Source organism: Acinonyx jubatus, chromosome D1, assembly GCF_027475565.1.
Source record: "Acinonyx jubatus isolate Ajub_Pintada_27869175 chromosome D1, VMU_Ajub_asm_v1.0, whole genome shotgun sequence".
NCBI lineage: Eukaryota > Metazoa > Chordata > Mammalia > Carnivora > Felidae > Acinonyx > Acinonyx jubatus.
Window position 1 is genome coordinate 44,682,893 of NC_069390.1, and position 15,072 is coordinate 44,697,964.

Sequence of the window (15,072 nt, forward strand, 5' to 3'; positions counted from 1 at the left end):
TGGCATGAGTCCATATAAAAGGGCCCTCCCAGTCTCAAAGAGTAACATTAATGTTACTGTACTCATATTTCAAAACATTGTTTATATTTTCAATGGTGTTAGAAAGGAATACAAATGTTCAGGTACATAACAATGTTACATAAATTCCATTACCTTCAATAGGCAATCCAAGATAGGACTATAATATACAAATGATGGTATAGACAAAAGAGCTCATGGGGCACCTGGGTGACTCAGTCAGTTAAGCGTCTGACCTGGGCTCAGGTCATGATCTCGCCAGTCTGTGAGTTCAAGTTGCTGCATTGGGTTCTCTGATAACAGCTCAGAACCTGGAGCCTGCTTTGGATTCTATGTCTCCCTCTCTCTCTCTGCCCCTCGGCCAATCACACTCTGCATGTCTCTTTCTCTCAAAAATAAAAGAGCTTTGAATTAGGAGTCAAAAATCAGTATTCTAGTTTGCTCTGCTGCCTAACGCATATGACCTGCAAACACAACTTCCCTAAACCTCCATTTCCTCAACTATTTAACTAGCTGCCCTGCAAAGCCTCATAAAGTCAGAAGACCAAGAGGAATAATGTGAAAGTCTCAAAAGCTGTTATAAAGACTGTATTATAAAAACACTACAAATAAAAGAGGTTACTATTGAAATTAACTACATCTCTGAATTATGGGTAACAGTGATTTTTTCCTGTGTTTTGAGTTTTTTTAAACAATCAGTATATATTACTTTTATAATAAGACTAAGGGAATAATTAGAACTCTTGTTTTAAAAACAAAGAAAAAATTCTATGCTGAATGATGTATTATTATATCGCTTTTCCTCTTCCAAAGATGTATTTGACAAAGGGAAAAAAAACAAAAGAAAAAACAGAACACTTCAAATAACTACCTCTAGTTTAAAATACATTTTTATTTTCTCCTAATATCTTTACTTCTTCAGTAGCAATACAAAGGAAGGAAGTACAAAGGAAAATAGTGATTTTCAAAACTAAATTCCACCTGAACTTAGTGCTAAGGAACAGGATAAAGACAGTAAGTTTGAACAACCTTAGGCTAAATACTACCATAGTTCCAGTGCTAATGTAAGCACTTTTCCTAAATAAAATATTACACTAGCAATATACCAGCTCACCAAAAAATAAATAAAATAAAATAAAAAACTGTGTGATAATTCATAAGGAAGACACGATGCAATCAAGCCCATGTAAAAAACTTACTTGTTCAGATGTTTTCTAGCTGCAGGGAGGCCAGACATTTCTTCATTCAATACATATTTCTTAGTTCCCATGCAGTAGTTCTCTATATATTCTGCCCAATGTAACTGCCGTACATCAATATTAAAGGTCTATAGAAACAAAACAACTATCAGTTTTTCTCTTGAATAACTTTTTCACAACTGGTCAAAATTCATACTTTTTTTAAAGGCTAATTCCACATGACAAGATTACAAAATGTTTATAGTATTAACTTTTAAAATCTTACTGCTGTTCACAAAGAAGTTCTTAATCCCTATTTTATACCTCCCATGAAACACAGAAACATTTCAGGAGATAATCTGAAAGCTCATGTCAACATTCAAAGAGAAGTATATATGAAGTGTAAGGAAAAAGCAACCTTCTTTTTACACTAAAAAAAATTAAATCCCATTGTCCAAATAATCTATGTGTTCCTCACCACTTTATACACATATTAATATATTTCCAGTATTTCTTCCTGAACATCCTGCAAACCACATGTATTACTTTTCCTATAGAACAGTAATGACATCAAGAGAAAAAAAGACTTTATGAAAGCTAGCTTAGGAGTTTAGGTAACAGTAAGGAGCCCATCTGATGAAAAGGATAGATGAATCTAGAAAATAAAGCTTTACAAAAATGTTATTTTGTGACAAAACAAGAAGGCTATGCACTGCTCAGTGCTTCTCCATACACGATCTGATTATTTTTTAGAGTGAGAAACAGATTATTCACTATTTATCATCACTTATCTGAAAATATCAAGTTGCAGACCAAAAACAACTACCATAAATAAATCACTAAAGTAACACTGCACTAAATGGAGGCTCGATTCGGGGCGCCTGGGTGGCTTGGTCGGTTAAGCATCCGACTTCGGCTCAGGTCATGATCTCACGGTCCGAGAGTTTGAGCCCCGCGTCGGGCTCTGTGCTGACAGCTCAGAGCCTGGAGCCTGTTTCCGATTCTGTGTCTCCCTCTCTCTCTGCCCCTCCCCTGTTCATGCTCTGTCTCTCTCTGTCTCAAAAATAAATAAACGTTAAAAAAAAAAAATAAATGGAGGCTCGATTTAAGATGGGAGAGATTATGAGACTATGTTAACTGGACTCCCACAGGAAGAGTGAAAAAGAATGGAACAGAGGCACCATCTGAGAAGACAACAGCTGGGAATTTTTATTTCCAAAATGATGATACATTAAGCCACAGATTCAAAACACACATACACCACACACATGCAAGTACCTGAGCATATCAAGAATAAAACTGTTCAAAGTCAAAGATGAAAATTTTGAAGACATCAGAAAAAGATGTTATGGGTTACCTCCGAAGGGACAACTATTAAACTGACACTTGACTTCTCAAAAGAAACAACAGAAGCCAAGAGACTACGAGAAGATGTCTTCCAGTGCTCAGAGAAAACTGCTAACACACAGTTCTATACAGTATAAACATCTTTGAAAAATAAAGATGTTTGCAGAAGAATAAAAACTGAGACAATGTGATATCAGCAGATGACTCACACTAGAGGAAGAAGCACACCAGAGGGTATTCTTTAAGCCAAATGAATAGGATTCTGGATTGAAGTCTGGAGACAGAAGAAGAAATGAAGAGCCACAAAAGGCCAATTATGCTGGTAAATCTATGTGAATACTTAGTAGAGTGCAATTAAGAATAATGGTGGTGAGGCATACAACACACACACAGAATTAAAATATGTAACAACAGCAGAAAAGTATTAGGCTTTGCATTCTCCAAAAAAAAAGAAGTATCAATATTATATTAGTCTTTGATGAAGTGAGGAAGGATGCTGTAATCTTTAGAGAAACCTAGTAATACAACTGAAAAAGTATATTTTATGTAACTGATACAGATGGGGAAAATACAAAACTGTAAAAAATAACCTCAAAGAAAACAAACAAAAACTTAAGACAAGTAAGACAAATAGAATGCACTAAGCGTTAGATTTAAATCTGTTATCAAAAATTAAATTATGGATTAAATCCTCCAAATAAGGGTCCAAAACTGTCAAACTGAAAAAAGTAAAATACAGTAAAACTATATGCTGCTTATAAAAGGAATATCTGATAGTTAAGGATACAGAAAGTTGGAAATACAAGGACAGAGAAAGATACATTTCTACCAACAATGTATATAGGAACTCCCACTGGCCAACGCCTTACCAGAAGGGTAGGCTGTCAAGTTTTGCATTTTTGCAAACTGTTAAGGAGTAAATATCTCAGTCTAATTTCAGTTGGCATCTCCATTTTTATGAGTGAGGTTGAGTATCTTTTCCAATGGTTAATCATTTGCATTTACTTCTCTGTAAACTGTTCATCTCTAGCCCATTTTCAGTAGGACTGACGTTTTTTGCCATTTCTACACAAACATTTTATGTAATACGAAATGCACGTTAACATCACATTGAGATACCACCATATACCCACCAAAGTGTCTAAAATTAAAAATTAAAATGAAAAGGCCAACTGTTGGGAGGATGCATATTAACAGGAACTCTTGTACACTGCCACACAAAATGTCAATCAGTACAACTACTTTGGAAAACTGTTTAGCATTATCAACTACATTGAACATACAAATACCCTTTGACTGAGCTATTCTATTTCTAGATATATATCCTATATAAATGTGTGCACGTGGCTCAAAGAAGAATTATTCCCAACAGCCAAAAACTGGAAATAACCCAAATATGGCATCAACAAAAGAAACGAAAAAATACTGTATGATACAATTTGTATAAAGTCAAAAATGGGTATACTATTTAATGGCAGAATTCAAGATAGTTGTTACTTTTGGAAGGTAGTTATTGGGAGGGGGCACAAGGGGATCTTCTGGGGACAAAAATATTCTATTTCTTCACCTGGATGGTCACTTTCTAATAATCCACTGGGCAGTATGTGTTGTGCACTGGGATGGGGACAAGGAAGATGGGAAGGGAGAACATAAGGAATCAGTAGAAGCCACAAATCTTTTAACCTGGGATTCTCTGCAGAACCCTGATAACTGGGACCTTCTGTTTTGATGCTGCAGGCAAGGATGAAGATTGGCTATAAAGCCTATGGCCCCATCAGTTAAGGTGTCTTACAGAATATTGCTGCAAAAAGATAAAAATTCCCAAAGCTGTATCCTGAGAGCAAGGGTGAAAAAAAGAAGTAAACCCACCACACACAGAAGTGGGCAAAAAAAAAGTGCACACTCAATGCCTTTATCACGCACGACCAGTAACATGTACTCAATCTGCACTATCTAATATGGTAGCCACAAGCCACATGCATGTCTGGGAACTTTGAAAGTGATTGGTCTGAACTCAGATTTGCTGTGGAGTATAAAATGCACACAGGGTTTCAAAAGCTCAGTATAAAAAAATTGAAAGTATAATATCATATAAACAGTTGTTTAAATTTTCAGTGATTTTTAAATTTCTGTTTAAATTATATATTATTTTGGATATATTAAATAAAACATTAAACTTTTTTAATGTTTATTTTTGAGAGAGAGAGACAGAGCAGAGAGAGACGGAAACACAGAATCCAAAGCAGGCTCCAAGCTCTGAGCTGTCAGCCCAGAGCCCGACGTGGGGCCTGAACTCATGAGATGAGAGATCATGACCTGAGCTGAAGTCAGACACTTAACTGACTAAGCCAGCCAGGCGCCCCAAAGTACTAAAATTTTTAAAGAAAGACGTGGAAAGAGAAAGGAAACTGCCCCTGGGAAGATGAAAAAGAAATCTCCTTTGAGAAACTAGAAGCATGAACCAGCCTATTTAAGGCCCACATTCACTTGAGTTAGGCTAAAAACTTAATCAGATATCTTAAAGTGGTCCTGGCCTGTTAATGCCACCTGGCTAGTTAATGCTAATAATCACTCACTGGGCTACTGGCAGAAGCAAAGGCGAATCCTTATTGGAAAAGTGCAATTTCAACATATGCTTCAAAAAATTTCCACAGAAATCCTCAAGGAATATGAATATACAGTCAAACAATAAGAAAAAAAACAAGGTGCCATGAGTGAGACCCAGCATAAACAACAGACGATCAGGTGTTACCACTGCACAGCCTTTAGAAGTTTGAATTATCAGACACAGAATTTAAAACAATTATGTTTACCATGTTTCAAGAAATGTCTGTAAGAGGGGTGTCTAGGTGGCTCAGTCAGTTGAGTGTCCGACTCTTGATTTTGGCTCAGGTCATGATTCCAGGGTTGTGGGATCAAGCCCTGCATCAGGCTCTGTACTGAGTGTGGAGCCTGCTTAGGATTTTCTCTCTCTCTCTCTCTCTCTCTCTCTCTCTCTCTCTGGCACCTAGGTTGCTCAGTTGGTAAAGCATCCAACTTCAGCTCTGGTCATGATCTCATGGTTCACGAATTTGAGCCCTACATCAGGCTTTCTGCTGTCAGCACGGAGCCCACTTCAGATCTGCTGTCTGTCCCCCTCTTTCCACCCCTCCCCGGCTTACATGAGCTCTCCCTCTAAAATAAACATTTTTTTTTAATTAAAAAAAAAAAAAAAAGATTCTGCCCCTCTCCCCCGCTTGCTCTAAAATAAAAATCAAAAAATAAAAAAGAGAAAGAAAGGAACATCTGTAAGATCTGAAAAACAAATTGAATTTCTAAACATGAAAATAACTGAACCCCCTTATTCAACTGGGTGGCGCAGACAGGGCTGAAAGACTGCCACAGACCTTTTATTAACCATTAGCTTTTCAGCCAGAAACAAAGAGATAAAATATGAGCTAAAACTTAAAAGAGGAAAGAATGATGTAAAATATATTAAAATTTCACAAGAAGAGAATGGTGAAGAGGTATATATATATATATATATATATATATATATATATATATATATTTTTTTTTTTTTTTTTTAAGTTTATTTATTTTTGAGAGAGAAAGAGAGAAAGAGATCATGCATGCGTGAGCAGGCGAGGAACAGAGAGAGAAGGAGAGAACCCAAGCGGACTCTTCTCTGACAGCGCAGAACTCGATGCGGGGCTCGAACTCAGGAACCGTGAGTTGATCACCTGAGCTGAAATCAAGAGTTGGATGTTTAACTGGCTGAGCTACCCAGGCACCCCAAAGAGGCCATATTTGAAGAAACAATAGCTAAGTATTGTCCTGAACTGCTAACACACTTCAAACTTCAGATCCAGGAAGCCCAGTTGTGAAACAGGATACATTTTGAAAAATTATACCTAGACACATTCACAGTGAAACTGCAGGACACCAAAGAAAAACTCTGAAAAACAGACAGGAATAAGAGAGCACCTGTAATGCAGCAGCAAATTAGACTGACTTTTCAACAGCAACAACATAAGTGAAATATTAAAGGAACATAAAAAGAAAGTTATCCTTCATGTACTGAAATCATGTTACAGAAACAGTGAAATAAAGACATGCCAGGCAATCACAAACTGAGAGCTCACTACTAACAGACCGCCTACTAAATCATATTCTGGGATTCTGGATACATTTCAAACTGAAAGAAAAGGGTCCTAAAGAGAAGATCGAATAGCAAAGCTACTGGTAAATATTTAGTTAAATCTAAATACAACTAAACAAAGTCATATCTAACGACAGGGTTTCAATAGAGAACTAAAGTAATGTATAACTATGTAAATTAGTGGGGTGGTAATCACAGTTTAAACATTTTAAGGTCCTAAATATCATTAAAAAGAAGCTATAGAAATTGCTTAATTTAGACTTTGTTAGATATGTATGTTAAAATACCTTAGGTAACCTCAAAAAGAACACACACAAAGAGTTTAAGTTTCAAATGAACAGAGGGCGAAATGTAGAATGATAAGAAATTAAAGAATATATGAGGTAAAACAATTTCAGAGGGAAGGTTTTTTTCTCAAAATTCAAAGAAAACAAACTGAAGGAAAAATGCATAAAGAATTCTAGTTTCTCTTTGAATCTCACTAAAGGGAAAAAAAAGAACCAACATTTCAATCATACTTTGAAAACATCTCTGCCACTCTCAAGTACTTACGTTATAAATTCTAAGATAAAGCAATTTTATTTTACCACCAACAATTATGATTGAAGCTTTAATGAAACACATATAAATAGGTCAAATGTCTTTCCTTTTGCATTAATGACTGGAAAATATCCAATTATTTCTCAGGTTGCTAATGGCTGTCCAATTAATATGCTATGTTTTCTAAAATAAAACAGAAAATACTTGCCTTTTTATCTTCAGGGTTTAGTTGATTCATCAACATATTGACATTGTCAGTATTCCAAACCCAAGAATTACTTGTGAAATATTCAAGAAACACCATAGCTTTGTGAAGACGAGTTATTGTTTTCATCATCCTGTATTATGAGAAAAATTGACAGATTCATAATTCGCATAGATTAGGAAAAATCTCATCACCACCTAAGGTGCAGTTTCTATATTGCAATAGTAGCAATAAAATTATAATTCTGTAATTCATTCAGTAAGTGACCAAACCACCAGAGAATATTTCTGCATCTTGGAAGAACATTTTATAAATCCAAAATGAAAAAAAATTTTTAAGCAGCAGCAAATGAATTTAATACTGCCTAAACAGAGTTCTATTGATATATAAAATTTTCATAGGAAATACAATACTTTAAGGTCAAATTTTCTTCTATAATCCTAAGCAAATAAATGGATTCAATTAGTATTCCCTTGTTCTTTGTTCCTTAAATCACATTTTAGTTTGGCTAAAATTACTAAGATTTCCTGTGAATTTATAACATAAGGAGTTACACTGTGATCTCCACTCTTCAGCATCATGGACGCAAAGTATACAGAAATATTCGTTTGCCATTTAATCATCTCTCTCTACATACATTTTTAGAGTAATTTTCTCTTTAACACAGACAGGTATCACTCTTGATTGTCTGAATGTGCTGTGAAATCAATGACTGATGCTGAAAACTTTCTGAAATAGATATTCAAGATATTCACTTACCTCCCCAAATCCCCCATTATTCATCCTTACAGAAATATTTTTGTTTGATATTTCTTGCTTGTTCCTTTTTAAAAAGGATGAGGGACCTTAATCTTTAAATCTGTCATTTTATAGATCATGGCTCACTGTAAGTCATTGATATCACAACACTAACCAGAGCAGTAACATCTATACAGTAATAATTACCTATGGTAAGTAGGAAAAGGGAAGAAAGAACTTTTTGAAACAAAACACACACCAAAAATTCCTGACCTCTGATAAACAGAAAAATAATTTGTGGAAAAATAAAAGAATTGTTTATATTCCCACAATAAGGATTAGCATTTACATAGTTTAGAAAGTCCCAAAATTAGGGGTTTTAGAAATGGAGAAAGTGGGAGAAAATTAGACCACCAGAAATGGGGGGAAAGTCAAAACAGCAACATTAGCTAAGCAATTCTGATGACACATTCAATACATTTAGAAAGAAACCCTGAATCCAGAATACTAAGAGAAATTGAGACAACATGGACTATGCAGAGAAAAACTGGTTCATGCAAGAAAAGAATTCCAAAATAAAACCTCCATCAAACACAAAAAGAATTATTGGGCATTGAAGGTTGTATTTGGACAGGGATAGCTAAGACAGATAGAAAGCACATGGCAGGGGGAAAAAACAAGACATGCTGCTTTTAGAAAAGATTAGACCTTTTCTTTTTTCCCTAAAAAACAAAACAAAACAAAAAGATGTAACAGATCTGTAATTAAATCAATATCTACCATTACAACCAGTGTAGTATACTTGAATAACACACATACACATATTTACTTAACATCATTTTCCAACATACATCTTATTAACAAATTTTTCTTCCTAATTTCTTTGTCACTGACAATTCTCACCTAGTCTTATCTTCAGTTTCACTCAAGTGACAAATTACCCTGCAACCATTCAGCCATTCAAAACATAATTATGATAAAAAATTGGGAGAGGGAGAAGGAAATCTGAAAGGCCATATATGTGTAAAGTTCACAGAATATTTATCAAGCAATAAAAGTACTGGATTGAATACTATGGGGATAAAAAGAAACTTGAAACCTTGCATAGTCACTCTTTGGTTAAAATGCCCTATGAGCAGATAGATGCCTGGGACTACATCGCCATGTATGTTCTGAGTATGTATTCTTTATTATGGCAACCTGCAAAAAATAGTCACAATCCTTTAGGGTAGGGCTAGCTCTTCATGGTCATCTAGTCCAGGATTTCTCAACTTCACCATTACACACATCTTGGGCCAAATAATTCTTTGTGGGGGGCTGTCCTGTTCAGCATCTAATGGCCTCTACCCATTAGATACCAGTAGCATCCCTCCCCTAGGTATAGTAACAAAAAACGTCTCCAAATATTTTCAAATGTTCCTTGATGGAGATACTGCCCTCTATTAAGAATCACAAAGATGTGGGGCGCCTGGGTACCTCAGTCGGTTGAGCATCCGACTTCGGCTCAGGCCATGATCTCATGGTTCACGAGTTTGAGCCCCGCATCAGGCTCTGTGCTGACAGCTCTGAGCCTGGAGCCTGCTTCAGATTCTGTGTCTGCCTCTCTCTCTGCCCCTCCCCACTCATGCTCTGTCTCTCTCTCTCTCTCTCAAAAATAAATAAACATTAAAAAAATTAAAAAAAAGAATCACAAAGATGAAAAATATCAGACTCAATGAAGTTAAGCTAGACAGAGTTAAGATAAATAACCAAAAAAATAAGGCTATGGAACCATTTTTTTAATATCATTTCTAAGAGTGATGAAATACCTACTGCATTTCAAGAGCTACAGTGAATAATTTATATACTGCTTCTATTTGCAATAATGTCATGCATCCTACTCCCCAATGACTATTAACCAGGAAGCCTTAAGATGCATGTTTGATTTGTACTTTTTATAATTATGTTAAGATATATATGTAAGTTAGATTTTTATCTAGCTGACATGCAGAATAATGTAAACAAGTAGACACCACGAATGACATGAATAACATTACTGTAATAAAGAAGGAGGCACTATATTAAGGCCCCAATATAAGATATAAAGCCCACTACCTTGCTCAGTTAAATATCTGAACAGATTACATAATATGAATTATAAGACTTTGTACTTAACATTTATAAAATTGCCTAAATAAAAAACCTTTCTGGCTCTTGTTACTTTTAGACTATAAGCTCCTAGAGGTCAAGGATCATTGCTGCTTTGATACTTAGTCTTGCACGGGACAAACCTCAGTTAAGAAGATTCTTCACTTGATGTTTTCTATTTGGAGCAGACTTTAACTTCCAAAGGTGATTATATTACCTCCTATCCTACACGCTCACCTACAGTATCACCTTGACTATCGCTCCATCAAGAGGTAAAGGTAACGTATAACCAACAGAGTGAGGTAGGAATGACACTATGTAACCTCCAAGGGTAGGTAAGAAAAAGTTAGAGAGCTTTCTGCCTTGTTTGCTGGAATACTCACGCTTGAGGACCTCAGTTGCCATATATACCATTCAACTCCCTCTAAGGGTGCTGTGTTGTAGGAAGTCCAAATTAGTGCATATGGAAAGACCGCACAGAAAGGCTCTGAAACCACATGATGTGAGAAAGATGCCCAGCCACTCTAGCTGCTCTGAACAATCCCTTTTCTTTACTACTCCCACAGTGTACCTGAGCCAGCCTCTATCTCTTAAAAGACCCTGAGCTAGAACCACCTACTAAAGCCTTCTAGAATTTCTGACCCACAGAAATCATGAGATAAATAAAATGATTGTTGTTTTAAGACACTAAGTCTGATGTCAATTATACTTCAAATGAAAAAAAAAAAAGATTCGAAGTTTGAGGGGATTTGTCATGCAGCACAGGTAACAGAATAGATATGAGCACCAGGAAAGTATCAATACAATCAGTACTGGGAATGAGGGGCTTCTATAATAAACATCTAAAACATGTAGTATTGGCTTTAGGATCAAGTCGTAACAGAATCCGAAGGCCCTTGAGGAGACCACTAATGAAACCTGGAAGGACCAAGAAAAGAATGTTGGTGGGAACTTCAAAGAGCTTAAAGGAAGATGCTGGTGAGGGCTTAAAGGAAAGTGAGGAAAATATTGTTGGAAGTTAGAAGAACGAAAGTGTCACTTGTGGTAACATGAAAAATAAAAACCGTACCTAATAAACTTGATCTAGCCGAGAAGGTTTCCTCAAAAAGAACAAAGATGATCATTTAAAAAAATGAACTGAGTAGAATCTGGGAAGGAATGTAAAATGTCAGCCAGGAATCAGTTAAGAAAGAGCTTCCGAGGGGCGCCTGGGTAGGTCAGTCAGTTAAGCCTCCGACTCTTGATTTCGGCTCAGGTCACGATTTCACTGTTTATGAGTTTGAGCCCTGCATCAGGCCCTGCACTGTCAGTGCAGAGCGTGCTTGGGATTCTCTCTCTGCCCCTCCCCTGCTTGCACTCACTCTCAAAAAAAAGAAAAATAAAAAGGCTTCTGAGCATAGATCAAATCCAGAAAGTAGATGTAAGACTCTTTAAGATCTCAGAAAGATCTAAAATAGTACCTCACAGAACCTTTCAGATAAACAAAAACTCACTCCAAATCTTAAAGACATGTCTCATAGAAACTCTACTGTTGAGGAGGCAGAATCTAAGAGTATTGTTCCATAGCAACCTCATAAGGAACTCAAGATAGAAAAAGGCATGCCCTAAAGAGTTCTGTGGGTATGGCTTTGATGTAATGGAGTAGATTGCTTTAAAATTAGATATACAGGAAATGTGTACAGTTTGAAAAAGAATCCTATCAGTTTACACTTAAAGGGACAGAGACTGTACTAAGTGAATAGAGGCCTCTGGATCAAGACTCAGCAAACCAGAGCTTAGGGGCCAAAGCCATCTGTTTTTATAAATAAAGTTTTATTGGAATATAGTCATGCTTATTCATTTACATATTGTTTATGGCTGCAGAGTTGAGTAGTTGCAAGCTGGAAGCTACATTTAACAGCAGAAGCGAGTAACAGCAACAGAAACTACATGGCCCTTTACAGAAAAAGTTTGCTGATCCCAGTCCTAGGGACTCACAACCTTTTATGGGCAAGGAAGTAGGGTAAGAAGATGATTCAGTTGCAAACACAGGCCTTTTTTTTTTTTTTTTTTTAATGAAAAAAGAAGGATGACTCAGAGGGCAGAGCCAAGAGCCTCAGAGAACAACCAGAGAGTAGGACTGAACCCTAATTAAGAAACCATCAAACATGCCTAGCTGGAATTCAAAACTGTTACAGACCAGTGATGCGCAAAATCGTCCAGTCATTTTCCTATGCTTATCCACGTTGGGTGTGCAGGCAGCAGGTAACTTATCACTTTCATTCATAGGTTTTCAGACCAACACTTGAGGAACTATACCTGCAAAACCACTCCTAAACAGCCTCATCTGCCACTGTGCCAGATTCAGCGGACCCAACAGTGGCTTCAAGCTGATGCGAGGAAGGTCTTGGTAGGGGGGAAGAAATAAGCGTATCCTCCACAAGGGAGGAATATGAACTGTTGTGGCCAGGAGGCTGACCACAGCCAATTGCACTTTCCAAAATGGCTTCAACAATACCTTTCAACTCACTTGCTCAATTTTACATGATCTTGAACATTCTCTACATTCCCTTTCCTTGACTCTCAGAGGACATGTGACTGGCTTGTGACTGAAAGAATAAGTTGGTAGGTAGTAGTGCTGTATCATTTCCGTAGGTAGGTCAGAAGCACACGGCTCCGCCAGCCTGCTGAAATGCTTCTCCTTGAAGCCTTTGGTCACCAGATAAGCAGTTCATTTCCCCTAAGGCTACCACCAGTCCTTGAAAAGACACTATAGGAAGAGATCCTGCCGCCACTTTACGAAGAGACAGTGATACAAGGTGCTCCGCTGCCCGCCCCCTTTCAGCCCCATCTGAATCTGACAATCCTGTGAAAGTCTCCCAAGCCAAAACTGTCCTGCGGGTTCCCTCCTGAATTCCTGATCCTGAGAGAAACAATGAACTGAAAGAAATGATAAAATAACTTCTGCTGTTCTGGGGCGCCTGGGTGGCCCAGTTGATTGAGTGTCCGACTTCGGCTCAGGTCATGATCTTGCAGACCGTGAGTTCGAGCCCCGTGTGGGGCTCTGTGCTGACAGCTCAGAGCCTGGAGCCTGTTTCAGATTCTGTGTCTCCCTCTCTCTCGGACCCTCCCCCGTTCATACTCTGTCTCTCTGTCTCAAAAATAAATAAACGTCAAAAAAACAATTTAAAAATAAAAAATAACTTCGGTTCTGAGGCACTAAGTTTGAGATGATTTGTTATGTAGCAACACCTACTATAAATGATTTAATAAATTTTGGCTATTCATTCATTTTTCAAGTTTACTAAGCCCCTTTTACTGTATCAGGCAGGCTTTGTTTTTACCCTGTTTTACTTTTGTAGATGTAGTTTTGTCTTTTCTGCTCTAACGTGCAATAACCTTATTAATATCAAGCAAGCATGCAATGCCATCTCTCATAAATTTTACATTTGCTTTTTAGCCAGGAAAGAATGATGCCAATCACAAATACTGCATTTCGCAGATCATTCTAGAAAAACGTGAAAATAATTTTGATACACTTTGGATCTTTTTTCCATGAAGTATTTCTTTATCTAGTCTAAAGTTGTTCAACACCTCTCACATATTTCAATACTTAACATACTGGGTTAGGAACATAACGGACAACTGAATCCACAGAAAAGCCCTACAAGTAACTCAGATCCTGATACACTATAACTGGCAGATACCTCACTTTCATTTTTTGACAGTTGATGGAAGATCTGGAATCAGCATCTTCTTTATAGATAAATACTCAAATCCTGAACTCTCCAATCAAAGTCTCCACTGTAATGCCAATGTAGTTAAAAAAAATAAATATATTTGTGGTACATTTCACTATAATTCTGGTAAAGACAGTGGGAGGGGAGGACTTTAAGTCTGTGGGGTTTCAATAAGAAAGAAAAGAAGAAAGAAAGGCTATATAACAACCATAAGAACATAGAAAGTTTTTCATTTGTTAAATTTTGTTTTAAACTATGACATTCTCAACCTGGAAAATTAGTCAAAAACTGTAATTACCATATTATAAGCTGAATGGGCAGCTGAGATATTTCGAGCAATTAAATTTTTAGAAGCATTCTACGTTTTTTTCATATAAAACTCCACAATCCACTCAGAGCAAAATATTTCACCCTTAATCCCCTATAGACTCACCTCTAAGTTTTTAAGGGGGAGAGACGGGCTCAATTTCAGCTTATAATAACAATGACAACCTTGATGCTGGACATTTCCTCTATTATGGGATTTTGGAGGATCAATGGCCCAATAAAATGAGATCCACAGTCTCCCCAAATATCCTCAATTTCTAAGAAATGTCCTAGCGTCCTGATTGTGATTGTGATTATTCAGGTTAGTAATTCTAAAGGTAAAGCTCATGCTAGCAGACTTTTCGTCTCTCCAGCAAGCTTCCACCACCTTACCAATACATAGGTGTATTTACTGCTATTCCTCTTACCACGGTTTCTGACCTGTCAACCTGAGTGCAAGATCGAGCAATAATGCAGGTACTGTATGTCTGACACCCTTCCAATAATGAAGCAATAAGTTGTTGGAATACAACTTAACATTGGGGCGCCTGAATACTTGGTTTAAAGGATTCATCTTGAAGAAATGATTTAGATAATATCCTGTAGGAAAAATAAGCGTCAGAGCATTTTGAATGTTATTTGCTATTCAGAAAAAAAGACCTAAAGTTAGACCTAAAATTCAGCACACGACAATAATCTATTATCCAAACTTTAGAATAAATTAGAGTGACAACACTACCTTCGCTTTTCTGA

The 15,072-nt window shown here is 36.8% G+C and overlaps 1 protein-coding gene across 4 annotated transcripts in view; it reads right to left on the reverse strand.

Moving 5' to 3' along the window:
- FAR1 (fatty acyl-CoA reductase 1) overlaps positions 1-15,072 on the reverse strand; it is a 77,861-nt gene that overhangs the window by 5,315 nt on the left and 57,474 nt on the right. For 3 of the 4 annotated variants that reach the window (XM_027073079.2, XM_053203476.1, XM_027073080.2), the window contains 2 exons: positions 7,433-7,562; positions 1,218-1,345 (listed from right to left, as the gene is read on the reverse strand). In XM_027073079.2, the coding sequence (XP_026928880.1) occupies positions 1,218-1,345; positions 7,433-7,562 (258 nt within the window). Of the gene's footprint in view, positions 1-1,217; positions 1,346-7,432; positions 7,563-14,747; positions 14,920-15,072 lie in introns of all 4 variants that reach the window. The other variant, XM_027073081.2, reaches the window with a different exon arrangement.